The sequence below is a fragment of the Aotus nancymaae genome, unplaced genomic scaffold, assembly GCF_030222135.1.
Source record: "Aotus nancymaae isolate 86718 unplaced genomic scaffold, 86718_ANA_hifiasm-v0.15.2.pri h1tg000006l, whole genome shotgun sequence".
Lineage (NCBI taxonomy): Eukaryota > Metazoa > Chordata > Mammalia > Primates > Aotidae > Aotus > Aotus nancymaae.
Genome location: NW_026988417.1, coordinates 63402139 through 63429817, shown reverse-complemented (window position 1 = coordinate 63429817; position 27679 = coordinate 63402139). Strand labels below are relative to the sequence as shown.

The 27679-nt window shown below is 32.7% G+C and overlaps 1 protein-coding gene across 26 annotated transcripts in view; it reads right to left on the bottom strand.

The window, feature by feature from the left end:
- Window positions 1-9036: 9036 nt before the first annotated feature.
- Window positions 9037-27679, bottom strand: part of CSN1S1 (casein alpha s1) — a 58560-nt gene continuing 39917 nt past the window's right edge. For 11 of the 26 annotated variants that reach the window (XM_064367692.1, XM_064367635.1, XM_064367658.1 and 8 more), the window contains 20 exons: window positions 27096-27116; window positions 26626-26664; window positions 25855-25878; window positions 25329-25352; window positions 25201-25242; window positions 23999-24022; window positions 22608-22640; window positions 21773-21796; window positions 20826-20867; window positions 19876-19893; window positions 19754-19795; window positions 19367-19405; window positions 16504-16536; window positions 13622-13639; window positions 13494-13535; window positions 13143-13184; window positions 11567-11590; window positions 10613-10767; window positions 9944-9987; window positions 9037-9412 (listed from right to left, as the gene is read on the bottom strand). In XM_064367692.1, the coding sequence (XP_064223762.1) occupies window position 9987; window positions 10613-10767; window positions 11567-11590; window positions 13143-13184; window positions 13494-13535; window positions 13622-13639; window positions 16504-16536; window positions 19367-19405; window positions 19754-19795; window positions 19876-19893; window positions 20826-20867; window positions 21773-21796; window positions 22608-22640; window positions 23999-24022; window positions 25201-25242; window positions 25329-25352; window positions 25855-25878; window positions 26626-26664; window positions 27096-27116 (687 nt within the window). In that variant the 3' untranslated portion in view covers window positions 9037-9412; window positions 9944-9986. The remainder of the gene's footprint in view (window positions 9413-9943; window positions 9988-10612; window positions 10768-11566; window positions 11591-13142; window positions 13185-13493; window positions 13536-13621; window positions 13640-16503; window positions 16537-19366; window positions 19406-19753; window positions 19796-19875; window positions 19894-20825; window positions 20868-21772; window positions 21797-22607; window positions 22641-23998; window positions 24023-25200; window positions 25243-25328; window positions 25353-25854; window positions 25879-26625; window positions 26665-27095; window positions 27117-27679) is intronic. The other 15 variants (XM_064367636.1, XM_064367637.1, XM_064367639.1 and 12 more) reach the window with 15 other exon arrangements.

Here is a 27679-nt window from a genome sequence, read left to right as displayed (position 1 = left end):
AGTATACAAACATTTACAAAAGCTTTATTCATACTAGCCCTAAACTAGGAAATACTCAGATGTTTTACAATGTGTATGTGATTAAAAAAAACATGGAGCATTCATACCATAAAATACTACTCATCATATCAAAAAATACTACTCATCATATCAAAAAATACTACTCATCATATCAAAAAATACTACTCATCATATCAAAAAATACTACTCGTCATATCAAAAAATACTACTCACCAGCAGCAAAAAAAAAAAAAAAAAAAGCTATTCATACATATAACAACATGAATGGATCTCAAGAAAATTAGGCTGGGTAATAAAAGTCAATCTCATATGATATATACACTATGATTTCCATGTGCATTTCTTTACAACTTCCTGTGAATCTGTAATTGTTTCAAAACAAAAAGTTTAAAAAATGGACATTTTCTTATTAAGTTTTATTACTAAGATTTTTAGTACTATTGGAATCTTATAAAAATGTGTATCTGAAGTTGAGAATCAAGGGGCAAACTACCTTTCCTAAAAGTTGTAGTATGTCATAGGAAATAAGAAGATGAAATAATTCAGTCTTTCATTCAAAACATTTTCTTTGGGGGGCAGGTATTCTTTTCAGAAAATATAAGCTTGATTATTTAAACCAAGCTTTATGGTGAGCAAAACTAGAAAATATGGATTAAATACTTAAAAATGTCGGGTGGCCGGTTAGCTCAGTTGGTTAGAGTGTGGTGTTAATAATAAACACTTAAAAATGTCTTTTGAAGACACCAGGGACCTGGCAAGTTAAAAAGTACTTGTAAGACTGGGGGAAGAAAATATCCCCTAAAGACAAGTCCAGCGTTGGTACCTTTGTTAAATGCTAGGCATTTTGCAATAATGAGAGCACAAACTAAGAGCCTGAGAAGTTGACCAACAGACTTATGATATCAAAATTGTACTTGAGAGTTGCCAAGGATGAGGGATACTAGAAAACTCCCCAAGATATGTGCTGAGTTGATGAAAAATATACTTCACCAGTAAAGTTGAACTGAAAATTGACAAATCTCACTGAAGCCCAGTTTGAATAATATCAGTGCCTGATTGAGTAACTTGAGTGGATTAACATGCCAACTGGATATCCCTGTGGAGAAATTAAGTGTTGATGCCTTCCTAATAGGATACACAAAAATCAATGCAAGATGCACAACAGATCTAAGTGTGAATGGTAAAACAATAAAACTTCCAAGAGATAACAGAGAAATATCTTTACTATTTGGGATTTAGAAAATATTTATTAACAATAGCAAGGAGCACCAGTCATACATAAATTATTGAAAATTTGACATCATTTAAGAACTGATAATTATAGGAAACCATTCAGAGACTAAAAAGGCAAGCCAGAGATAGGGAGAAGATATTTGCAAAAACTATAAATGCTTGTATCTAAAATATACAAAGAACTTCAAATCAGTAAGAAACACAACGAATAAAATACTGTGTAGGCTCATGCAGTAATATGAGCTAGCCATGCAGGCATATTCTACCTACATTACCAGCCTTATGTTTTAGTGAATATAAAATATACATCTGCATACCATATGACTAATTGTTCTACTTTCTTCAAGTATGTAATGGTAAAGAAAATGGTTATTAATGACACGTATTAAAGCATGGTCAGGAAGACTTTATAACTATTGAGATAGGTACAGGGATCATTCCAATCAGATTTTACAGTGGTAAAGAGAGATTTGGCTCAACTCCAAATACAGCATGAACAAATAGAAATTTACAGCCAAGAAGCAGAGTGATTGTCAGTGAATGAAAAATTTCTAAGAGAAAACAACAGAAGTCAGGAGGATTCTGCCTAAGCTGACTTAACAGGATTCTTGTTGAGAACAGGCCAATATGTCATCACCTGGGAAATTGTGGGGCATAAGAAACCTGATTAGATATGGAAGAGAATCACATATCAAGCATGGGGGAATGCTTGCTAAGTTGACTCAGCGAGATTCTTTGTTGAAACTGGATTTTACAAGAAAGTACACAGATGGGCCTTGAAGGTATAGGAGCCTGAGTAATGTTTGGTCAAGCAAAAAATCATTGTCAATGCTGGCTTCATCTACAATTCTCAGTCTACCAATGGAGATCATTCAAATCACCACAATTCCAGGAAGCTCAAAACTGCTTATTATCAGGATTTCTTGTAATGAGTTAGTCATGCAAGCATATTCTAGATGTACAAATAGCGTAAATCATTGAGAACCACCCTCCCTAGACCACTTGAGCTTAGGACTTCACGACCAGCCTGGGCAACATGGTGAGACCCTGTCTCTACAAAGCATACAAATATTAGCCAGGTATGGTGGCACACACCTGTAGTCCCAGCTACTTGGCAGGCTGAGGTGGGAAGTTCCCTGGGTACTGGGTGACAAAAGTTGTAGTAAGTCAGTATTACACCACTGCACTCCAATCTGGGTGACAGAGAGAGACCTTGCCTCAAAAAAATAGTAAAAAAAAAAAAGGAAAGGGGGGAGAATCTGTGCACATGCATACACAGAGGAAAGATGGCCATGTGAAGATGGAGGCAGAAGTTGGATGATGCAGCTACAAAATACAGCTACAAGTTTAGGGATGCCAATGATAGCTAGCAACCACCGGAAATAGGGAGAGGCAAGGAAGGACTCTTCCCTAAAGCCTTCAGAGGGAGCATGGTCAACACATTGATTTTAGACCTCTACCCTCCCAAACTATGAGAGAATGAATTCACTGCTTTTGTTTTTTTTGACCAGTTAGTCTATGCTTCTTTGTTACAGCATCCCTAGGAAACTAATATAAAAAGTCACCAGATTTTGGTGAGATTTTGTTAAAAAACTGGTTGAAATATTAGCTCAAATTATTTATCAAATAAAGCACTGGAAAACTTAGCTTTACTGAAATCATTGAAAGCAACTTTTGCAAATGGGAAGACATTGGGATTTATTCTTCAAGAGAGAAATTTTTTTAAAATTATAAAAGCTCAAATAGATTTGCATATGTTGAACCAAACTTGCATTCCCAGGGTGAAGCCTACTTGATCGTGATGGATAAGCTTTTTGATGTGCTGTTGCATTCTGTTTGCCCATATTTTATTGAAGATTTTTGCATCAATGTTCATCGTGGATATTGGCTTGAAATTTTCTTTTTCGGTTGTGTCTAAGCCAGGTTTTGGTATCAGGATGATGTTGGTCTCACAAAATGAGTTAGGGAGCATTCCCTCTTTTTCTATTGTTTGGAATAGTTTCAGAAGGAATGGTACCAGCTCCTCTTTGTATGGTAGAATTTGGCTGTGAACCTTTTTGGACCTGGATTTTTTTTTGGTTGGTATGATATTAATTGCTGTCTCAACTTCAGACCTTGTTATTGGTCTATTCAGAGATTCAGATTCTTCCTGGTTTAGTCTTGGGAGGGTGTAAGTGTCCAGGAATTTACCCATTTCTTCTAGATTTACTGGTTTATGTTCACAGAGGTGTTTGTAGTAATATCTGATGGTAGTTTGTAATTCTGTGAAATTGGTGGTGATATCCCCTTTATAATTTTTAATGCATTTATTCGATTCTTATCTCTTTTCTTTTTTATTAGTCTAGCTAGTGGTCTATCTATTTTGTTGATCTTTTCAAAAAACCAGCTCCTGGATTTGTTGATTTTTTGAAAGGGTTTTTGTGTCTCTATCTCATTCAGCTCTGATCTTTGTTATTTCTTGTCTTCTTCTACCTTTTGAATTTGTTTGATCTTGCGCCTCTAGTTCTTTTAACTGTGACAATAGGGTGTCAATTTTAGATCTTTCCTTTCTTCTCATGTGGGCATTTAGTGCTATAAATTTCCCTCTTGACACTGCATTAAATGTGTCCCAGAGATTCTGGTACATTGTGCCTTTGTTTTCATTGGTTTCAAAGAACATCTTTATTTCTCCCTTCATTTCATTATTTATCCAGTAGTCATTCAGGAGCAGGTAGTTCAGTTTCCATGTAGTTTTGTGGTTTTGAGTGAGTTTCTTAATCCTGAGTTCTAATTTGATTTCACTGTGGTCTGAGAGATTGGTTGTTATGATTTCCATTCTTTTGCATTTACTGAGGAGTGATTTACTTCCAATTATGTGGTCAATTTTAGAGTAAGTGCAATGTGGTGCTGAGAAGAATGTATACTCTGTGGATTTGGGGTGGAGAGTTCTGTAGATGTCTATTAGGTCTGCTTGGTCCAGATCTGAGTTCAAGTCCTGGATATCCTTGTTAATTTTCTGTCTTGCTGATCTGTCTAATTTTGACTGTGGAGTGTTAAAGTTTCCCATTATTATTGTGTGTGAATCTAAATCTCTTGGTATGTCATTAAGAACTTGCTTTATGTATCTGGGTGCGCCTCTATTGGATGGATATATATTTAAGATAGTTAGCTCTTCTTGTCGTATTGATCCTTTTACCATTTTGTAATGCCCTTCTTTGTCTCTTTTGATCTTTGTTGGTTTAAAGTCAGTTTTATCAGAGACCAGGATTGCAATCCCTGTTTTTTTTTTTTTTTTTTTTTTTTTTTTTGCTCTCCATTTGCTTGGTAACTGTTCCTCCATCCCTTTATTTTGAGTCTATGTGTGTCTTTGCATGTGAGATAGGTCTCCCTGAATATAGCACACTGATGGGTCTTGATTCTTTATCCAGTTTGTCAGAGTGTCTTTTGATTGGGGCATTTAGCCCATTTACATTTAAGGTTAATATAGTTATGTGTGAATTTTGCCTGCTAGTTGATGTAGTTTCTTCATTGTGTTGATGGTCTTTGCCATTTGGTACAGTATTGCAGTGGCTGGTACTGGTTGTTCCTTTCCATGTTTAGTGTTTCCTTCAGGAGCTCTTGAAAGGCAGGCCTGATGGTGACAAAATCTCTCAGCAATTGCTTGTACATAAAGAATTTTATGTCTCCTTTACTTATGAAGCTTAGTTTGGCTGGATGTAAAATTCTGGGTTGAAAGTTCTTTTCTTTAAGGACGTTGAATATTGGCCCCCACTCTTTTGTGACTTGTAGGGCTTCGGCTGAGAGATTCACCATGAGTCTGATGGGCTTCCCTTTGTTGGTAACCTGACCTTTCTCTCTGGCTACCCTTAGCATGTTTTCCTTAATTTCAACCCTGGTGAATCTGACGATTATGTGCCTTGGGGTTGCTCTTCTTGAGGAGTATCTTTGCAGTGTTCTCTGTATTTCCTGGACTTGAATGGTGGCCTGCCTTGCTAAGTTGGGAAAGTTCTCATGGACAATAATCCATCTCATAAACAGAACCAAAGACAAAACCCATATAATTATCACAATAGATTCAGAGAAGGCCTTTGACAAAATTCCACAGCCCTTTATGCTGAAAACTCTCAATAAACTAGACATTGATGGAATGTATCTCAAAATAATAAATACTATTTATGAAAAACATACAGCCAACATAATACTGAATAGGCAATAACAGGAAGCATTCCCTTTGAAAACTGGCACTAGACTAGGGTGCCCTCTCTCACCACTTCTATTTAACATAGTATTGGAAGTTCTAGCCAGAGCAATCAAGCAAGAAAAAGAAATAAAGAGTATTCAATTAGGTAAAGAGGAAGTCAAATTGTCTCTATTTGCAGATAACATGATTATTTATATATTTTTCATAGTTCTAGAGTCTGGAAAGGCCAAGATCAAGGCACTGGAAGATACAGTATCTGATGAGGATCCTTTTCTGCTGTGCAGACAGTTGTCTACTGGCTGTATCCTCACAAAGCAGAGAAAGAGATTATCTCTCTAGTGTCTCTTCTAAGGGCACTAATTCCATTCAGAGGAGCTCCTCCCTCATGACCTAATTGCCTCCCCAAAACTTCACCTCTAGATACCATCACATTAGGGATTAGGTCTTAAACACATGAATGTAGAGGGGGCACACACATTCAGTCATAACCATTAAAATAAGACATGAATTCACAAACTTGGTAGGTCTTGTGAAAATTAGGAGAGCAGAGCTCCGGTTACCAAGTATAATGTATTGAAATAGATGGAAGTATTAGTGAATGCTTCACTCCAAAATGTTTCTGAATTTTTTCCCACTGCATCTCTTTTTCATGATTAAATAATAATTTGTTTGTTTAGTTTTGGTAATGGTTACCTTAATTTCCCATTCTATATTATTGCTTCGCTATAAACAACATTCAAGTTGACTGGAAATTCAAAGTACAACCAACCAACCAACCAACTAACCAACCAAACAAACCAAAACATAGAACAGGCTTTCCTGAATGTATAGCAGAGTATATGACTGGTGTTTTAGGAGCTGAATCTGGCCAGTGAACTTTAGTCCTTTAAGGAGAAGAGTATTGTACATTGTGTATTAAAAAAATTGCCAACATAAAAATCAGGAGATTTTACACATGAATCCACATGTCTAGTTTTTCTTTTTTTTTCTGTAAGTCCCAGTATTGGGTTACACTTGGATTTTGTATTCTCGAATGGCAACAATGGATTTGAAAGAACAGTGGAAAGGGGGGTGGGGCATGTATGGGGCATGTATTCTTCAGTTCACTATTAGCATCATGATTTTTTCACAACCTTTTTTATTTTTACTTACGTGTGAAATGAGGCTCTACAGGAGCATTTTTAGCCATAATGAAAACAAGAAACCTTCAGAAACATCTGCAGATAGGTATTTTAATTCTAATTACCCATCACATCCTTGTGTTTATAGGCAAAGCATAGATGACTATCATTTCACCTATTCAACCCGAATAAACTTTAAAAAGTATTTTCTGCCCAAGTGTAGTTGACTAAGAACTCTAGTGAGAGGCACACAGAAATTGAAATTGCCTTTTTGAGCTAGAAAAGGTGAAAATAGCTGAGCTGGGTTTCAAACCAAGATGATGGCAGGTAAACTTCTAAAGCACAGTGGTAGCTAAAATTTTTAGAGATAAATAATTATTTCATGTGAAACGGTTAAACCAGAAGTCATTTCTGTTTGAGGCTAATGATCATCTCTCAAAGAAAAAAATTAATCAAGATAACACCAGGGTGATTTTTGATATAAAAATATAAATATATTCCTGACTGGTGAACAGAACTCTGGCTCAAGATATATCATAAAAAGTAATGATCCTCTGACCTCCCAATTTCTAAATAAGAAATTTTATGAATTTTATGAAATCATATTCCTTGAATGAAGAGAAAAATAAAAGACCCATAACAAGGTTCCTGTTATAACATCATATATCTAATCAGGCACAATTACAGGGGTAAGCCACTGAGCCCAGCCTGAGAGAATAAATAGATATACATTGAACTAATCCCCATATTGCCTCACAGCTGTAGGCAGTAGGGAGGTCAAAAAGACTGACTAGAAATCATTATCATGTCTCCTTCTATAACAAAATAATAAATCAAAAGCAGCACTGCCTTTAGAGGGAAATGCCATGAATGTTAAAGACTAAAATAATATGAGGGTGGTGAATCATATTGTAATATTACTCTGTTTTCTTATCTGCCTTTGCAGTTGCTTCTTGGATAATAACAATGGATTACTACAAATTTAGTGAAGTTGTGATAACCTATTGCAGGTAGTACTTTAAATGGGGTCTCAGTTCATTCGTGGTATCTACTTTACAGACAGTAACCTGGTCAATGCATTTTTTTCCATTCTAATTTAAAAACTAAAGAAAGAGAATATAATAGAATAGTAACTGAAGCAGTAAGTTTCTGTCTTACAAAATAGAGGCTTTCACCTTATGGGATAGTTTCAAGGACAGTCTTACATTACAATTTAGTTTAAAAAAAAAAAACAACTTTCTTACCATCCTATGAATCATCATGCATGTATTTAATTGATGATTTATTCCTATGGATTAACAAAGCAAGATGTATAAAGTACCCTACGTGCCTTGGGAAGTGACTGATGACAGAAGCTGGGAGATAAATTTTATGAAGATACAGGAGCCTGCCTCCTCCTTTAATTTCCTGCAGACCCAGTAGTCTGAGTATTTTGACAGGCTTTCTCTAGATAAGAAAACAAGTTGTTCCTCCTTGTACTTCCTAACATAGAGAGAAGGCAGGGGACTCAATGCTAATTTTTTTAAGTCATAAAATATGTGTTTGGGTGTTATATGTTTATACATTTTATATATATATACACACACACACACACATACATACACATAAAAGAGTGTTCTGAATATGCTGTTCATGTATATAGAATACATTAGTATTTTACACTCTATATATGTAATAAAATACTAATATATGTAAATTTCTTAGAGTACCGAGCATCTAATATCGATCTAGATCGTCTAGGCTATGGGGTGAGAACCTTTTTCACTTGTTTGTTATAATCCAGTGAATCCAATGGTTCATTAAAGATGCTGGTGTGGGGATTTTGGAGTAAACCTTGGCAGGTAAACCTCATCTGGTGCTTTGAAAATATCAGAGCAAGTCACTATTTTTATTTTGAGAAATAACTCCTACTTTGGCTCTGGAGGACACCGAATAGCTCACCATGGGCACCAGGTTACTGTATTCCTGAGCTAATTTTTTAATGATTATTATCTATTTTTCTAGCTATAAACTTAGGTATAATCAACTGGATTGGACTCAAACAGGTCCAGATGGCATAAGTAAACTGCATAATCGGGTTGATCAAACTTCTAGTGTGCCCACAACTGCCACAGTGTTGTTCCTCTCTGCAGCTCTGACTATGTCCTCATGGAAAATGTTCTACAAACCACTGACTTTAAATTAAAGATCCTGGAAAAGTTTACAAATGCCTTTTGTGATCTGGCTGCTAGTGCCAGCCAGAAGTGAACAGTTCTAAAAATCTTCATTAACATGTGATTGAAAGTGTCATAAAAAGTTAATGAAAACAAAACGTTATGTACATTACACTCTTAAAAGGATTATGTAAATACTGGTGATGAAATAATGACAGAAAATAAGGATTTTAATTTAAAGAAAACAAAATGTTACCTACAAAGACTCTTAACAGGATTATGTAAATACTGCTGAACCAAATAATGACAGAGAACATTGATTGTGCCTTAAAGTATAATTTATTGTAAAGAAAAAAGAAAATAATCTCAGTCACTGCACACAATTATTTGAAATGATGGCACTTACAGAATAGGCAATTCAAAGACTTTTTAAACAAAGTTTCTATTAGAGAAACTTAGTAAAGACTTTAATACCCTCTAATTAGGTGCCCTCCATATGGCATGATACCACTGGAATTTAGACAATAAACTCTCTCAGAAAATTTAGCTTAGGAAAAATAATGATATTCTATTAAGTAGATAACATAAGAGGAACAATTTCCTTCAATATGGGAGTTTGCTATTCTAAAACAACACTCAAAGCCTTCAGATAAGATGATTTTCCATGATAGGAGAAATTCAGACAATGAAATTTTCAGTCATATCTGTAAATAGAAATAGAAATATGTAGTTAGTTTTATTAAATATTTTTGAAGAAAAGAGAAACTCTTATGATAGAACACATTTTACTATTGTCTCTTCATATCAGACAAGCTCACAATGTTATTTATGCTTTCCTCTAACTCACATACATATCCATTGCTCTTGGTTTTTAAGCTATAAAGACAATTTTATTACTAAATTGTATTTTTTGTGATATCATTGAAGATATGGCAAGGCAATTAGAGTAAAAGGCTTTTACATAGGTTAGGGTTTCATCATTATCCTTGGTTTAATCTATTAGAAGGGAAGTTTTCCCTTTTGGAAAAGGAAACATACACACACATAAACACACACACACACACACACACACACACATAATTAGAAGCACCAATGTAGTGGATGAAAGTAATTAAACTTATAGACCTTTTCAACTGCTGTTGACAAACACTTGATTTCACTATGTGACTTTTTAAGCATGTCTATTTGATCATAAGAAATAAGATCATGGTTAGACACACAATTTCCAAACTTACCAAGGGCCATATCTGTGGTGTTCCTGAAAAGTGACTTGATTCTTCTGAAAGAACAAAAGTTGTTATAGTCCTGTGATTAAAGGAAGTCAGCCGTAAAGTTTTGCTGAAGAAAAGTCAACTTCTACCAGTTCGGTGTTTATTTTGCCCACAATATACTAACAAAGATTACTATATTTGACCGCCCTCAGGGTTATAATAAATAAGGATTGCTGGAAAGTTTCCAGTAAGCAGAAACGCTAGGATTTGAATTTAGTATTACTGAGTACTAAAATATGAGCTATATTACCTATGCAGCATTTTTGTATTTATCATAGGTATAACCAGAAGGAAGTCACTTAAACATTAGTAAAAGTGCAAAAAGGATATTGTTAAATTACATGTTAGAAGTCTTTACATTTTTAACTTGAAAAGAAGTTGTTTTCTCCCCTCATTAGAATGAATTTCACTTATAGAATAGATAATACTGTTCCACATGTTACTAAGAAATTGGTGAGTATTAGCCACAGGTGACAGAAAATATTACCAATTTTTGATTTGAGAAAATATTAGTCCTTTGCCGTAGGTGTTGATTTGCCATGTTTAATCTAAATCTGTTCCTATGGTATTATCTCCAAACTATTTTATTTCCTTTGGTAGAATTTCAAGATGCCGTAATTTAAATGAACTTACCACCACTGCAGCATGACATCAGTTTTTTCATAATTCTCAGGGACGACGGGACTGGAGATGTCGGAAAATGGTGGGAAAGGAAGATTCTGCCTGATCTGTGGATAGTACCAAACAGCATAGGGGTAGGCAGCAAGTTGGCTGAGCTGTTGGAAAGGCTAGAGGGAAAGACATTAGAAAAGCAACAGTGTATGAGTAATTGCTGTTTTCAATCTCTGAAAAATATTAACACATTTCATTCATTTCCAAGATGCCTGTTAGCGTCACAAAAAATGATTACTCTGTGAGGGAAAAGACGAAATTAAAATCTTCTACGGTGAACCATGTTGAAGAAACTTTCAGAAGGTGCTCTTTTAAGGTACCTGAGGGGTAATGAGTAAATTGCTTTTTTAAGGACGCTATTTAAAACTGAACTCCGAGAACCCACATTACTCACAGGTTCACTTATCAGAGCACAGAAGAGAGTAGTAGCCCCAGAAGAGAGTAGTAGCCTACATTTCACAATTATTTACTTTAAAAACTCATAGATATTTTTGGCATTTTGATCTATAATTTTCTTTAAAGCCACTGGTGTCAAAGGACAGGCCCTGTACCCAGGGGTCAACATAGCTGACTTTCAGAAATGCCAGGAATAGAAAGAAAATATTTCAATTCCAAGCCTAGTGTTCTTTTCAAACAGTAGAGTTTTGGAGCCCAAACTGTTTTCCTTTATATAATTTTGGAATAGTTGCCTCTATTGATTTATAAGATTACACTAAATTGTTTTTATGTACCAATGATTGCATTGTACTTAGAAACAGTTGGATATAATTCTCTACATATTTAGGTGAATGTTCTTTGCTGGAATTAGGAAAAACCTTAAAAGCATTTCAAGTTTTGCTATGGACACCTGCCTATGTAAAGATTAAAACAAATATGACATTCGGATTATTTTTAAGATGAAATAAGGTAACTTACCTCAAGATAGAGCTGGCCATGTTCCTTAATAGAGAGACAGAGAGAAAGAGACAGAGAGAGAGAGAGAGAGAGAGAGAGAGAGAGGAGAGAGAGAGGAGAGAGAGAGAGAGGGGGGGAGAGAGAGAGAGAGAGAGAGAGAGAGAGAGAGAGAGAGAGAGAGAGAGAAAGAGAAAGAGAAAGAAAGAGAAATAAGTTGCTATGAATTGAATGTGTTTCCCAAAGATCATGTGTTGGAAACTTAACAGCCAATGCAACAGTGATGAGAGGTGGGACCTTGAAGAGGTGATTAGTTCACAAGGGCTCTGCTCTCACTTAATGCTATTATCACAAGAGTGGCCTCATCATTGCAAGGGTGAGCTTGTTATGACTGAGTTTGACCCTCTCTTCTGTATTTTTTCTCTTCCACTATGGAATAATGCAGCAAGAAGGCCCTCGCTTGATAGATACTGTGGCCCTTCAATCTTGGACTTACAGCCTCCAGAACTGTTAACCAAATAAATTTCTGTTCATTATAAATTACTCAATCTGTATTGTGCTATAGCAACACAAAACAAACTAAGGCAATAGTTTAGTAATTTACAACCACTGAACACAATGATAGGTCAAATTATTGCTACTCCAAACCCTTATTAATATGAAAAATGTATAAATGGTTGTCACACTCTTTTTAAAAATATTGATGTGGTAGGTCATGCCTATAATCCCAGCACTTTTGGAGGCTGAGGTGGGCAGACCACCTGAGGTCAGGAGTTTTAGACAGGCCTGGCCAACGTGATGAAAACCTGTCTTTACTAAAAATAAAAATTTAACTGTGTGTGGTGATGCCTGCCTGTAAACCCAGCTACTCGGGAGGCTGAGGCATGAGAATCACTTGAACCCAGGAGGCAGTGAGCCAGGATCCTGCCACTGCACTCCAGCTGGGTGACAGAGTGAGACTCTGTCTCAAAATAATAATGATAATAATAATAATAATAATTACATGGAAAGTTAAGACCAATTATCTCTTTAGGGCCCAAATGAAGGGAATACTTGCCTTTATTTTCTTTTCACTTTGGCCAGTGAAAGTTATTACAGAATTTGAGAAAAAAGTAAAATTGAGGGTAAAATTAGATGTACTATGAGGAACTAAAAGGTTTTTTTCTATAGTTGCACTCATACGGAGGATGTTCCATGGCTTTCTTTACATAGTCAATTTCATTTTTTAAAAAATTATCATGTTGCATATAAATTGAGTCATTAATGGAACAGAGTCTCTGAATTAAACATCCAGTTACTATCTTTAAATGTGAACACACAATATATCACTGTAAAGATCAAGACATGGGAGTTTTGGAGGAGGAAATAAATTGATAGACACATATAATTTTTCTCCACAAATGAGAAAAGAAAAGTCCAAGAGAATACACAATGTGCTCAAGGTCATATGATTAGACGTTGTCAGAACTGAGATTTAAGTTGGGAGAGAGAAATGACTAAGAAGAAAAATTCTCTTCAAGAGTAGGGGGCTACTTAAGAGCAAACATATTTAAACTTAACAAAATATTATTGTTTTGTAATATATTAAACGAAATATTACCACTTGGACATGGTTATTTTCACTCATTCTGTGAGTTTGCTCCTGCATAAAAGGAAATGCATTCTAAATTACTTAGGAATATACATAACATGATCCATGAAATTTAGAATAGACTGTATTCTATGTGAAGATTAGCAAAAAATATCAAAATCCTTTTTATTTTCTAACGTTAGAAAAAAGTTTTAGCTAAGGGCTGACCTCTCTATAGTTTGGGAAAATAAACAATGTGTAAGGTTCATACTCTGAGGAAAATAATAACCCACCACTTCTCTAGGACTACGTATTTTCTATTTATGGCTATTAATTAATTATTTAAGTTTTATATTTGGCAAATTTTAAATAAAAGATTACCAGATAGGGTTGGTAAAACACTCTCTCTCTTGGAATATATTTCTGTTAAAAAAAAAGAAGTATGAATTATAAAAACATAAAACATGAAGGAAATACTAAAATATTTTAGTTTTAATAAACAATCTCACCTGGGCTTGGAGAGCTTGCTAGGGAAGAGAAAACATTCTGTTTTAGTATTTTCATTTTATTTACTCATTTATAAGAAACATTTGCTGGGTACCTTCATTTGTTCAGGGACAATGTTAAATACTGAAGATACAAATATAAAATACTACAAAACCTCTCAGGAGGACCAGTTGGTTCTAATAGTTGTGGAGGTTACAGACTAGCTATATCATATCTATGGTACTAAAATATATTATTCAGGTAATTTCCTAGATCAATAATGATGAATTCTATTGGGGTACTGATATGTTTAAATCTATTTAGAAATTATCTGTAACACAAGTAACCTGAACATGAAAACTAGAGCAACAGGGTCCATATTGAATTCATTGTTGATTTTCATCTTCCTCTATTGATAACAGATTAAAAATGCTAACATGTAGTTTTGCTAAATTGGAACAAAGCATTTCACAAAATCTTCATTAAGTCAAATTTATTTGCAGTAACTGAAAGGTTTTTATTGTCCTCCCAAAGAAAGTCTTTTATGATACTCAAAAGGGTCAAAACCAGTGATAAGCAGATTATGTGAGTTTTGAGAGAAGCAAATCTGATGTTTAGCATTCCTGATTCCTTTCCTAGTGTCTATACTGTTTCCTTAAATGGAAAGTTAATTTGACATATCAGTGATTTCACAGGTAAGCATATTTATAAAATTGTCAACCAGGTCTAAATTTGCAAAAATAAACACAATGCAAATTCTTAAATATAATGTATCATCAGGGAGGTTAAAAGATTTGCTGTAGAATATAGTCACTTTCTCCCTGGTTAGTATTTATGGATAAGATATACAACTTTAGTGCAGGCATAAAGAGAATGAGCTTTGCGAGCAAATATGCAGGCAATCGTATAAATAATTTGCCCATCATTGGTCAAAGCTAGAATAAATAATATCTTAAGAAAAATAGAAATATACTTAGACGTGGCCTCAATTTAAAATTTAATGTTTTAATTTTATAGTAGAATATGATTTTGTATTATAATGAATAAAATATTACCAGCTGAAGTTGGTTGTATTTGTTCAGTCTATGAAATCGTTCTCATTTAAAAAGAAAAATATTCTCAAATGCTTGGATGTCTTTCAGTCCAACCACATCATTTTCATATAATAAAACAAGAATCTTACCATGCTCTTTCCCAAGGTTAGAGAATGAGAAACTATTATGCCTACCTGGGTGCTATTTCTACCACAAGTAATTTGGACCTTTTCCATTATTCCCTTTTAAAAACATTTAAAAAGCAACTTCTTGAATTTAAAACATAATTCTGTCTGATATAAATTAGTATCAGCCAATTTTAGTTACAGTATATCAGAATTATTAAGAAAATTAAAACTGTTTTTTTCTGTTTTCTTACTGTGAAAATTTAACTTGGTCAAATTAGATTAGAATATTAGATGAAGAGGAAAAATAATTTTTCTAATATTATCAAAAATTTGTTGACAGTTTAATGCGTGATGGATTGTATTAATTGCTTTATATCATCTAATATTTATTATTATTACCATTTTAGGGTTTATTTATAGATTTATACCGGGAAAGTGAACTGCTTAACATCACATATGTGTAAAAGGTAGAGCTTTGAGTCGAATTCAGGTATAACCAAATCTATAGACTGCCACTTAAATACTATGCAGACTCAAAAGGAAACTATAAAATACAAATATTCAATTGAAACGGTGAATTAAACATCTAGGATTTTAAAAAGTTGTTATTTTTATTTTTAAAGAGAAGTAAGAAAACATCTAGATTCCATCACACTGCTTACAATAAAATTTAGTAGATATTGAAAAAGATAAAGAATTTCAATACAACAGCAGTCTCACTCTTTCTTTGGTATATTTGCCTTTGATAAATCTTTAATGCAATATTTTTCCATTGGTTTAGCATGTCTTCACTTGGAGGGTGTGTGTGTGTGTGTGTGTGTGTGTGAGAGAGAGAGAGAGAGAGAAAGTGTGTTTTAATTTATCCCAGAAAATATTAATATATTTTAAATTTAGTAACTATATCTTACTTCAGGCTTACTGAGAGAAGTTTCCTTTAAAAGATAAAAATATGCATAGTTTTAATTTTATGACATTAATTTACATTTAAAGTTAAAATATGATTCAACCAAACTATTACTAAATAACTATAGGAAATTGATATTAGTGGTAACTTCCTAAATAACTGAGACAAGTTGAGTAATTTGAAGCGTATATTATAATCACATTGCTTTTCCTTTTCTCACTGCTTTAACTAGCTCATTGCTCCGAATGTTGTGGGTGGATGCGAAGTAATGATTTTTATTCAATTAACAGAAAACCCACTTAACAGAGTTGGTTTTATTTTGGTAACTTGACTGAAGGTCTTCTCCTAAAGTCAAAAGAAAAACCACATCACATTTTATGTATGCCAACTTTTTTTCTCCAGATTAACACAGGGTAAAACGTGGAGAGTAGTTGGAAGAGTCCAGTGTCTCATTAACGTAAAATTGGTTGCATTATAAACAGTTTATGAAATGTTTACTTCATTGGTTTGGAAGCATGGTAATGGTTAGAATTTTTAATGATAAAATTGACTTTTAACAAAATCTGTAAAGGACAGAGTAATTGGTAAAAAAAACAATTTGAACATCACAGATGGCCAGATAAGATTGTTTGCCCAGAAACAATTTTGTAAGTTTGTCTCTGACAAACAATTGCTTTCTTACATCTTTTGGATAGCAAACCACATACTAAAACTAGAATAGTGCCACATGTACACTGCCTTGTGCAATCAGACCTTATGGAATATGTAATCCTCACAGTAGAAGTTTTCATAATTTTTTAAATTAATTGAGCTACTGAATTAATATCAAAATTATTTACCTCACTTGATGAACTGGTGCTAGATTCCAACTGCTGAAAGAATGAAAACTAGTGTTAATCATCCCCTGGGATTTTTAGAATTTGAAGGAAACTAGTTCCATACCATCATAGTGAAATGCTTACCGTGGTAACATTGGAATTAAATAAGTGGTATGGAAAAATTCAGGCCTACTACATTATATTTTTTTGGAGTGTCAATTTTACTGGAAAAATTATGGCGGTATGTTTGTTAACTTATCTGGGAATATAAAAACTTATAGACAATAATTTTTAATTTAGGAAAACAAACACACGTTTATCATTGAGGAGAATGCAAAATTTACACTGATTTTTGTGACAAAAATGAAACCTCTAATGAAAAACCGTATTTAACTGGGTACCCAGAACCCTGGGTTAAATGTCTATTCTCACCTCCCGTTGGAGCTTCTTTGATGTGAATAAAATGGAAACATTAAATATAATACACATTCTTAAGATGAAGCTAAAATTACATTAGCTTTTAAGATATTTACTTTGAAATATTTATTTTTTCTTTAGAATCCTTTATGTTTATATTTGTATATCTATATAATTTTACTTCCCAAGTACATACATATTTTAAAAGATTAATTTTAATATTCAACAGACTTTATCTCTAGGAAGGGTTAACCATATATAATAAGTCAGCATTTTAAAAAATAGATTCGTAGAGTAGGTAGTGTAGCTCATTGATCCCAGGTAATTGCTGGAACAGATTATTTCTGCCCAAGGAGATGGAGAGGGACATGGGTTGACAAACTATTAGGACGGTGCAAAAGTTAATTTCAGTTTTTGCCATTACTTTTTAAAAATTGCAATTACTTTTGCACCAACCTAAGACTTTTGCAATTATTTTTTATGGCAAAAAGCACAATAACATTTGCACCAACCTATATCTATTAGGTAGTTTGCTCACTACCTGTGTCTAATATACTAATGAAAATCTTTCACACATACACTTGTATCTTAAATAAAAGAGTAATCTCATGCCCTGGGATGTTAGAGTAAGCATTCTGTTAAAGTCCTATTTTAAACATTCATGCACCTTTTGTTTTTGTTTTGTCTTTTCATGAATAAGCAATATTTTTACTACTTATTATTTAAATGGTTTAAATTCTGTCTTCTGATTCATGAACATTAAATGTCATTCCATATTTTGTGTGTGTCTCCTTCAATTTTTTGCATCAATGTTTTATAGTTTTCATTGTCAAGATCTTTTATTTCTTTGACTAAGTGTATTGATAGGTATTTTATTTGTAGCTACTGTAAATGAGATTACTTTCTCTTGATTTCTTTTTCATATTGTTCACTGTTGGCATATAGAGATGCCACTGAATTTTCTATGTTGGTTTTGTATCATGAAACATTACTGAATTTATTAGTTCTAATAGTTTTTTTAGTGGGGTCTTTAGGTTTCTCCAAATATAACATCATATATCTAATCAGGCACGATTACAAGCTTAAGCCACCACGCCCAACCTGAGAGTATAGTTTAAATAGATATACACTGAACTAATCCCCATATTGCCTCACTGTTGTAGGCAGCAAGGAGGTCAAAAAGACTGACTAGAAATCATTATCATGGTTCCTTCTATAATAAAAGAATAAATCAAAAGCAGTACTGCCTTTATAGGGAAATTCCATGAATGTTAAAGACTAAAACAATACAAGCGTGGTGAATCATATTATAATATGATAATACAATATAATAATATTATAATATTATTCTGTTTTCTTATTTGTCTTTGCAGTTGCTTCTTGGATAACAACAATGGATTATTACAAATTTAATGAAGTGAAGTAGTAATTTAAACAGGATCTCAGTTAATTCGTGGTATTTACTTTACAGATAGTAATCTGGTCAATCTACTTTTTTATTTGAATTTAAAAACTAAAGAAAAAGAACGTAAGAAAATGCAAACAGAAGCAGTAAGTTTCTGTCTTACAAAATAGAAGCTTTCACCTCATGAGATAATATAAAAATGCATATATAGCTGTCACACTCATTTTTGAAAATAATTACATTGATGTGGTGGGTCATGCCTATAATCCCAGCACTTTGCGAGGCTGAGGTGGGCAGATCACCTGATGTCAGGAGTTTTAGACAGGCCTGGCCAACATGATGAAAACCTGTCTCTACTAAAAATACAAAAATTAACTGGGCGTGGTAATGCCCGCCTGCAATCCCAGCTACTCAGGAGGCTGAGGCATGAGAATTGTTTGAACCCAGGAGGCAATGAGCCAGGATCCTGCCACTGCACTCTAGCTGGGTGACAGTGAGACTCTGTCTCAAAATAATAATAATAATAATTATTATTATTATTATTACATGGAAAGTTAAGAACAATTAACTCTTTGGGGCCCAAATGAAGGGAATACTTCATTTTCTTTTGACTTTGGTCAGTGAAAGTGATTACAGAATTTGAGAAAAAAACAAAATTGAGGGTAAAATTTGATGTTCTATGAGGAACTAAAAAGATTTTTCTATATGTTGTGTAAAAATTGAGTCATTAATGGAACAGAGTCTCTGAATTAAACATCCAGTTACTATCTTTAAATGTGAAGATACAATATATCACTGTAAAGATCAAGACATGGGAGTTTTGGAGGAGGAAATAAATTGATAGACACATATTATTTTTCTCCACAAATGAGAAAAGTCCAAGAGAATACACAATGTGCTCAAGGTCATGCGATTAGATGTTGTCAGAACTGAGATTTAAGTTGGGAGAGAGAAATGACTGAGAAGAAAAATTCTCTTCAAGAGTAGGGGACTACTTAAGAGCAAGTATATTTAAACTTAACAAAATATTATTGTTTTGTAATATATTAAACAAAACATTACCACTTGGACATTGTTTTCACTCATTCTGCAAGTCTGCTCCTGCATAAAAGGAAATGCATTCTAAATTACTTAGACATCTTTTGGTACAACACATTTATCTTACATTGTATCAGGAGTATACATAACATCATCCATGAAATTTAGAATAGACTGTATTCTATGCGAAGATTAGCAAAAAATATCAAAATCCTTTTTATTTTCTAACGTTAGAAAAAAGTTTTAGCTAAGGGCTGACCTCTCTATAGTTTGGGAAAATAAACAATGTGTAAGATTCATACTCTGAGGAAAATAATAACCTACCACATTTTAGGACTACGTATTTTCTATTCATGGCTATTAATTAATTATTTAAATTTTATGTTTGGCAAATTTTAAATGAAATTTTACCAGACAGGGTTGGTAGAACACTCTCTCTCTTGGAATATATTTCTGTTAAAAAAAGAAGCATGAATTATAAAAACATAGCACATGAAGGAAATACTAAAATATTTTAGTTTTAATAATCTCACCTGGGCTTGGAGAGCTTGCTAGGGAAGAGAAAACATTTTGTTTTAGTATTTTCATTTTATTTACTCATTTATAAGAAACATTTGCTGGGTACCTTCATTTGTTCAGGGACAATGTTAAATACTGAAGATACAAATATAAAATACTACAAAACCTCTCAGGAGGACCAGTTGGTTCTAATAGTTGTGGAGGTTACAGACTAGCTATATCGTATCTATGGTACTAAAATATATTATTCAGGTAATTTCCTAGATCAATAATGATGAATTCTATTGGGGTATTGATATGTTTAAATTTATTTAGATACTATTTTAAACACAAGTAACCTGAAAATGGAAACTAGAGTAACAGTTAGGGTCCAAATTAAATTCATTATTGATTTTCATCTTCCTCTATTGATGACAGATTAAAAATGCTAATCCATAATTTTGCCATATTAGAACAAAGTATTTCCCAAAGGGTCAAAACCAGTGATGAGCAGATTATGTGAGTTTTGACAGAAGCAAATCTGATGTTTAGCATTCCTGATTCCTTTCCTAGTGTCTATACTGTTTCCTTAAATGGAAAGTTTGACATATCTGTGATTTCACAGGTAAGCATATTTATAAAATTCTCAACCAGGTCTGAATTTGTGAAAATAAACACACCATAAATTCTTAAATATAATGTATCATCGGGGAGGTTAAAAGATTTGCGGTAGAATATAGTCACTTTCTCCCTGGTTAGTACTTATGGATAAGATATACAACTTTAGTGCAGGCATAAAGAGAATAAGCTTTGCCAGCAAATATGCAGGCAATCATATAAACAATTTGCCCATTATTGGTCAAAGCTAGAATAAATAATTTCTTAAGAAAAATGGAAATGTATTTAGAAGTGGCCTGAATTTATAATTTAATGTTTTAATTTTATAGTAGAATGTGGTTTTGTATTATAATGAATAAAGTATTACCAGCTGAAGTTGGTTGTATTTGTTCAGTCTATGAAACTGCTTCTATTTAAAAAGAAAAATATTCTCAATTTCTTGGATGTCTTTCAGTCCAACCCCATCGTTTTCGTATAATCAAACAAGAATCTTACAATGCACTTTCCCAAGAGTAAGGAACAAGGAACTATTACGCCTACCTGAGTGCTATTTCTACCACAAATAATTTAAACCTGTTCTATTACTCTCCTTTAAAAACATTTTAAAAAGCAACTTCTTGAGTTTAAATTATAATTCTGTGTGATATAAATTAGTATCAGTCAATTTTAGTTATAGTATATCAGAATTATTAAGAAAATTGAAACTGTATTTTTGAATTTTGACTATGAAGATTTAACTTTGTTCAAATTAGATCAGAATATTAGATGAACAGGGAAAAATATTTTTTCTAATATCCAACATTTATTGACTATATGTCATGGATGGTATTAATTGCTTTTTATCATCTAATATTTATTATTATTGCCATAACATCACATATGCATAAAAGGTAGAGCTTTGAGTCAAAATCAAGTAAAACCAAATCTATAGACTGCCACTTAAATACTATGCAGATTCAAAAGGAGACTATAAAATACAAATATTCAACTGAAAGTGTGAATTAGATACCTAGGATAAAAGCAGTTTATTTCTAGAGGTGAATAAGAAAACATTTAGATTCCATCAGACTGCTTACAATAAAGTCTAGCAGATATTGAAAAGGATAAATAATTTATTAATATAACATTCTCACTCATTCTTGTATATTTGCCTTTGATAAATCTTTAATGCGATTTTTCCAGATAGCATATTTTTCCATCGGTTTAGCATATCTTCACTTGGAAGGGGTGTATGCATGTGTGTATGAAAGTAAGTGCATTTAAACTTATCCTGGACAATATTAATATATTTTAAATTTGGCATATATATCTTACCTCAGGCTTACTGAGAGAAATTTCCTTTAAAAAATAAAATCATGCATAGTTTTAATTTAATGACATTAATTTATATTTAATGTTAAAATCTGAATCAACCAAACTATTACTAAATAACTGCAGTAAATTGATTTTAGTGGCAAATTCTCAAATAACTGAGACAAGATTAATAATTTGAAGCATATATTATAATCACATTGCTTTTGCTTTTCTCACTGCTTTAACCAGTGCATTGTTCCAAATGTTGGGGTGGATGTGAAGTAATGATTTTTATTTAATTAACAGAAAACCTACTTAACTGAGTTGGTTTTATTTTGGTAACTTGACTGAAGGTCTTCTCCCAAAATCAAAGGAAAAACCATACCACTTTTTATGTATGATAACTTTTTTTTCTCAAGATTAACAAGGGGCAAAGGGTGGAGAGTAATTGGAAGAATCCAGTGTCCGATTAACCTAGAATTGGTTGAATTCTAAACAGCTTTTGAAATGTTTGCTTCATTGGTTTGGAATATGGTAATTGTTAGAATTTTTAATGACAAGATTGAGTTTTAACAAAATCTGTGAAGGACAAAATAATTGGTAAATAAAATTCATTTGGACATCACAGATGGCCAGGTAAGATCGTTTGCCCAGAAATAATTTTTTAAATTTGTCTCTGACAAACAATTGCTTTCTTACATCTTTTGGATAGCAAATCACAGACTAAAACTGGAATACTGCCACATGTACACTGCCTTGTACAATCAGACCTTGTGGAATATGTAATCCTCACAGTACAAGTTTTCATAATTTTTTAAATTAATTCAGCCACTATATTAATATCAAAATTATTTACCTCACTTGACGAACTGGTGCTAGATTCTGACTGCTGAAAGAAAGAAAACTAGTGTTAATTATCCCCTGAGATTTTTAGAATTTGAAGGAAGCTAGTTCTGTATCATTGCAGTGAAATGCTTACCATGGTAACATTGGAATTGAATAAGTGGTATGGAAAAATTCAGGCCTACTACATTGTATTTTTTTGGAGTGTCAGTTTTACTTCAAAAATTATGGTGGTATGTTTAATAACTTATCTGTGAACATAAAAACTTAAAAATAATAGTTTTTAATTTAGAAAAACAAATGCAGGTTTATCATTGAGTAGAATGCAAAATTTACATAGATTTTTGTGACAAAAATGAAACCTCTAATAAAGAACCATATTGAACTGGGTACCCAGAATCCTGGGTTAAACATCTATTCTTATCTCCCATTGGAGATTCTTGGATGTGAATAAAATAGTAACATTAAATACAATACGTATTCTTAAGATGGAGCTAAAATTACGTTAGTTTTTAAAATATTTACTTTGAAATATTTACTGTTTCTTGAAATCCTTTATGTTTATATTTATATATACATGCAATTTTACTTCCCAAGCACATACATATTAGTATGTACATAAATTAAAAGATTAATTTTAATATTCAGGAGACTTTACCTCTGGGAAGGGTTGGTTAACCATATGTAATAAGTCAGCATTTTAGAAAACATATCCGTAGAGTAGGTAATGTAGCTCACTGATCCTAGGTAATTGCTGCAACAGATTCTTTCTGCCCAAGGAGAAGGAGAGTGTGTGGGGTGACAAAGTATTAGGTTGGTGGAAAAGTAATTGCAGTTTTTGCCATTACTTTCTAAGAACTGCAATTACTTTTTCACCAACCTAATAGTTTGCCATTATTTTTAATGGCAAAAAGCACAATAACTTTTGCACCAACCTATACCTATTGAGTAATATGCTCACTTCCTGTGTCTAACATACTCATGTAAAAATTTTATACATACCCTTGTATCTAAAATAAAAGAGTAATCTCATGCCCTGGGATGTCAGAGTCAGTGTTCTGTTGGAGTCTTATTTTAAACATTCATGAATCTTTTGTTTTTATTTTGTATTTTAATGAATAAGCAATCTTTTTATTAATTATTATTTAAATGGCTTAAATTCAGTCTTCCAATTTCAACCTTATCTAGCACAACATTGTACATTCTTGAGTATAATACTCTTGTTTTAGAAGTTCAACCAGTTAAAGTCAGAAAGGGATTAATTTAAAATTAGGATTTTAACATTTTAAAATTCAGTGTCTTATGTAGCTTAAGTTCAAAAGACAATCTTCTTAATATGAAGTACACTGCATATACTATATATGATACCTAAGTGTAGAGCTCACTAGAATGAACAGGTCTTACCTCAGGCTCTGCCATAACACGATTCTGAGGAAAGAAAGGATAATTAATTTTATTTTTCATGACGAATAGTCAAATACAAAAGTAATGATTACCAAATAAAATAGATGCCAAAGAAAATAGAAAATTGAGACAATATCAAAGTAATAAGAAAAATGAAGAAACCTGCCTACTTTATCTCTGAGCTAACTGAATCTGCATTTTGAAGTTTAAATAAAATGTTTTGGATTCTTTTATATTGTAGGAAATCAATGAAAATAAGTTTACATTTTCCTTTATCCAGCATGACTTTTTGTTTTCCTTCTTTTTAAACTTGGCTTTCTGGACACTGAGCAGAAGCTCATGCAGTAAATACAACTGGACTAAAGGAGAGCACTGACTCAATGGTATATAAGCACCTAAGCAAATGAATTGGCTCCATCTAGTATGCTGTACTCAGTTTTCATGACTACAGCACTACAGAGAGCTGTGACATATCCAAAGAATTTAAATTCAAAATATTTTTGTTGGTTTAGTTATTCCGGCCAACGTACGATACAGCACATCTTTTCTTTCTTTGAATTAGAGTTATCTGTCATAGTTTTCATTTAAGATAATAATTTATTTTGGGAAATACGTTTTGTTTCTTTTCCTCATGTTGGTTTAGTAATTTTAAAACAAAAGATCTCACCTCAACAGATTCATTCCTACTATTCCGCCAAGACAGTCAATCAGGCAGGTATGAAACATTGCTATGAAGAAGTGCTTTTTATTGCATAAAGTTTGAGCACCTGCTCTCCCAATACCAATTCTACTAAAAAAACTAGTAGACAATTCATGTCAAAGATGTTATGTTTAAAGAAAATAATTGAGTATGACTATGTAAATATTCTTGAGCCAGATACTGTGTTACTTCACATAATACCATTGATAAGGCACTCGCTTCATTTTGGTGATAATTGTGAACACATAATTTGTTTTTTTTTTTTTGTTCATTCATTTATCTACACTAAGGCCTTGTTTCATCACAGCTACACAATTAAGTCAATGAAATCATTATCTTGAGAATTCTCAGCAGAATTCATTACTCACTACAAATTTGTGAGTGAAAAGTTCAAGGAAAGGAAAAAGCCATAGAAAAATAATTTTTTCCCTAAATGAAAACATTTTTTTCTACTACAAGAATATATACTTTTGCCATACTCTTTCAAGAATAATTTTGGTACCTTGATTTCATCACTCTGTTTTTCTCTCAGAACTTTTCTCTGCTAAAATCAATAAAGGGTAGCTTGTAAAACATGTTTATATAAAGACAAACTTTTAAAATAGTTTAAATTTCATTAATGTTTCTTACCCTGTTCATACCATTGATATATTCCTTAGGGATAAAAAATAAGAGACAAACAATATTAGTGAAACAATACATAAGTGAGTGGAAATCTATGAGAAACTGTACTCCACAGAGTGCTGATACAAATTTAAAAATAAGTTTCCTTTTCACGAGTGAACTAATATTTCTTATTATATCATTGCTAACCTTAAGTTGTCTTTCCCACTACACAATTAAGTCAATGAAATCAGTAGTCTTTAGAATTCTCAGCAGAATTTAGTGCTGATACAAATTTAAAAATAAATCTATTTTTCATGAATTAACAAATATTTCTTTTATATCATTCCTAACCTTTAGTTAGTCTTTCTCTACACTGTCTTTGTGTAGGACTAGTATATAAATATGCATTTGATAATATTTTTAATTTTTTTCCACTCAAACTTGTTATTCTTGACTTTCACTTTGTTTTAGGCACTGTTCTGAGTCTCCTGATCTTAACACTTGCTTCCCTTTGTTAATTGTACGGTATAACATGTCGAGTTATTCTTACCTCTCTTAATTCTAATGGTGTAGGCTATAAAAAATAAAAATAAAAAAATAAAAACAAAAGGTACGTTAACATTTATTTATAGTTATCTATCAAATCATTTAGATAATGTCCTTGAATTAAAATGTGATGTTCTTCTATTCAACAATTAAGTCAAAAATTACAGAGAATATGACACATATAGATATTATTTATAGTTAAGAGCATTCTACTATAAGGAATACAGAAATTGTAAACCTCTACATACATCATGGAAAGGACAGCAGAGTGTTTTGGAGAGGCAAATGTTTAGGTACAAATTAAAATTTAAAGTAGTCTTTAATATGTGTATTATCTGGTTTCTATATTCTTTCTGGGCATTTGGGTGACTGAATGATGGGAGGTGTTGATCAACTTAATAAAAAAAAAATCTTTTTTTTTAGGCAATTTCTTGCTCTGTTTCCCAGGTGCTATCATGGCTGACAGCAGCTTAGACTTCCCAAGCTCAAGTGACCCTTGCACCTCAGCTTCCTAAGTAGCTGGAACAACAAGTGCATGTCACCTCAGATTAATTTTTTTTTTTCCAAATTCTTTTTGTAGACACAGAGTTTGGTTATGTTTCTTAGGCTCGTCTTGAATTCCTGGGCTCAAGCAATCCTCCTGCCTAAGCCTCCCAACGTATTGGGATTACAGGTGTGAGCCACTGCAACCCAGTGAAAAAACATTTTTATAAATAAAATTAAATAATTTTTCCCAGAAAGTATGATTTTCTTATAATAAATGGATAACACTTACCAGATCAAGTCTGAGAAACTTTCTTTCTTTGATGATTTCCTATTGAAATTAAATTGTGAATTATAAAAATAATAAAAATACCAAAAAAACCCCACATTATTCCAATTTGAACACAAGTGCTCCATTTAATTTGCTAAGCCAACATATTTCTTAGGTAGAAGAACAAATAATTAGTTTTAGTTTTATGATCTAATTCTAAAATCTAAAGGACACCTACACCTTAATTCATCAGGCCTTCTTCACCAGGCCAGGACATTTAGGAAGTCTGTGCTTACCAAAATGACTAAGAAGTTGAAAAGAAATTTCATCATAACAGAATTGAGAGAGCAATCCAGGTACTTGAGTTGTTGGATGCAATTGAAGGGAAATAAAAATTGTAATGAAGAAGACTTTGAATATGCATGACAGCTAACTGAATGATAGAGAGCAAAAGAAAGAGAGAATCTTGACTCCCCATAAAGAGAGCTTACCTCACTGTTCTCTGATGGCTTCTGTAAAAAATAATAATTTTTAAACAGTATTAGTCTAGTTGTGGGACAGAATGGAGGATTAATTGTGGTCATAGAAAGTTGTGGTAGAGGTAGCTAATTCAAGATTCAACATATAAAATGAGACCAAATTGTAAATCACATACTTGAGTCTGTGTACATTGAAAGAAAGCAAGAATACATTAAAATAAACATGTTAACATATTCAGTTTAATTAACTATATCTCTCGAATAAAAATAAGATTATTATTAACATAAATGTAAGTCCATGAGCCATTCTCTTAGTTTAGTGAGGGCAAATAACATCTGGCAGTGCTTGAACTAAAGAAATAGTAAGTATGTCAGCAAAAGTGAAACAGGCTGTTTCATAGAGAAGGGAAGAGCACATTTGGAGTATGTGCTCCATAGTTTGAGTTCTTGGAATGCAGAAAATTTAATTTAAGGAGTTCTAAGTATCTAAGAGGAAGTATCTGTGAAAAACAATGGAATAATTGTAAAACAAAAGTAACTAAAATGACATTAACAATACAATAATCCACATATAATAAGATGAATTTTGACGCTGC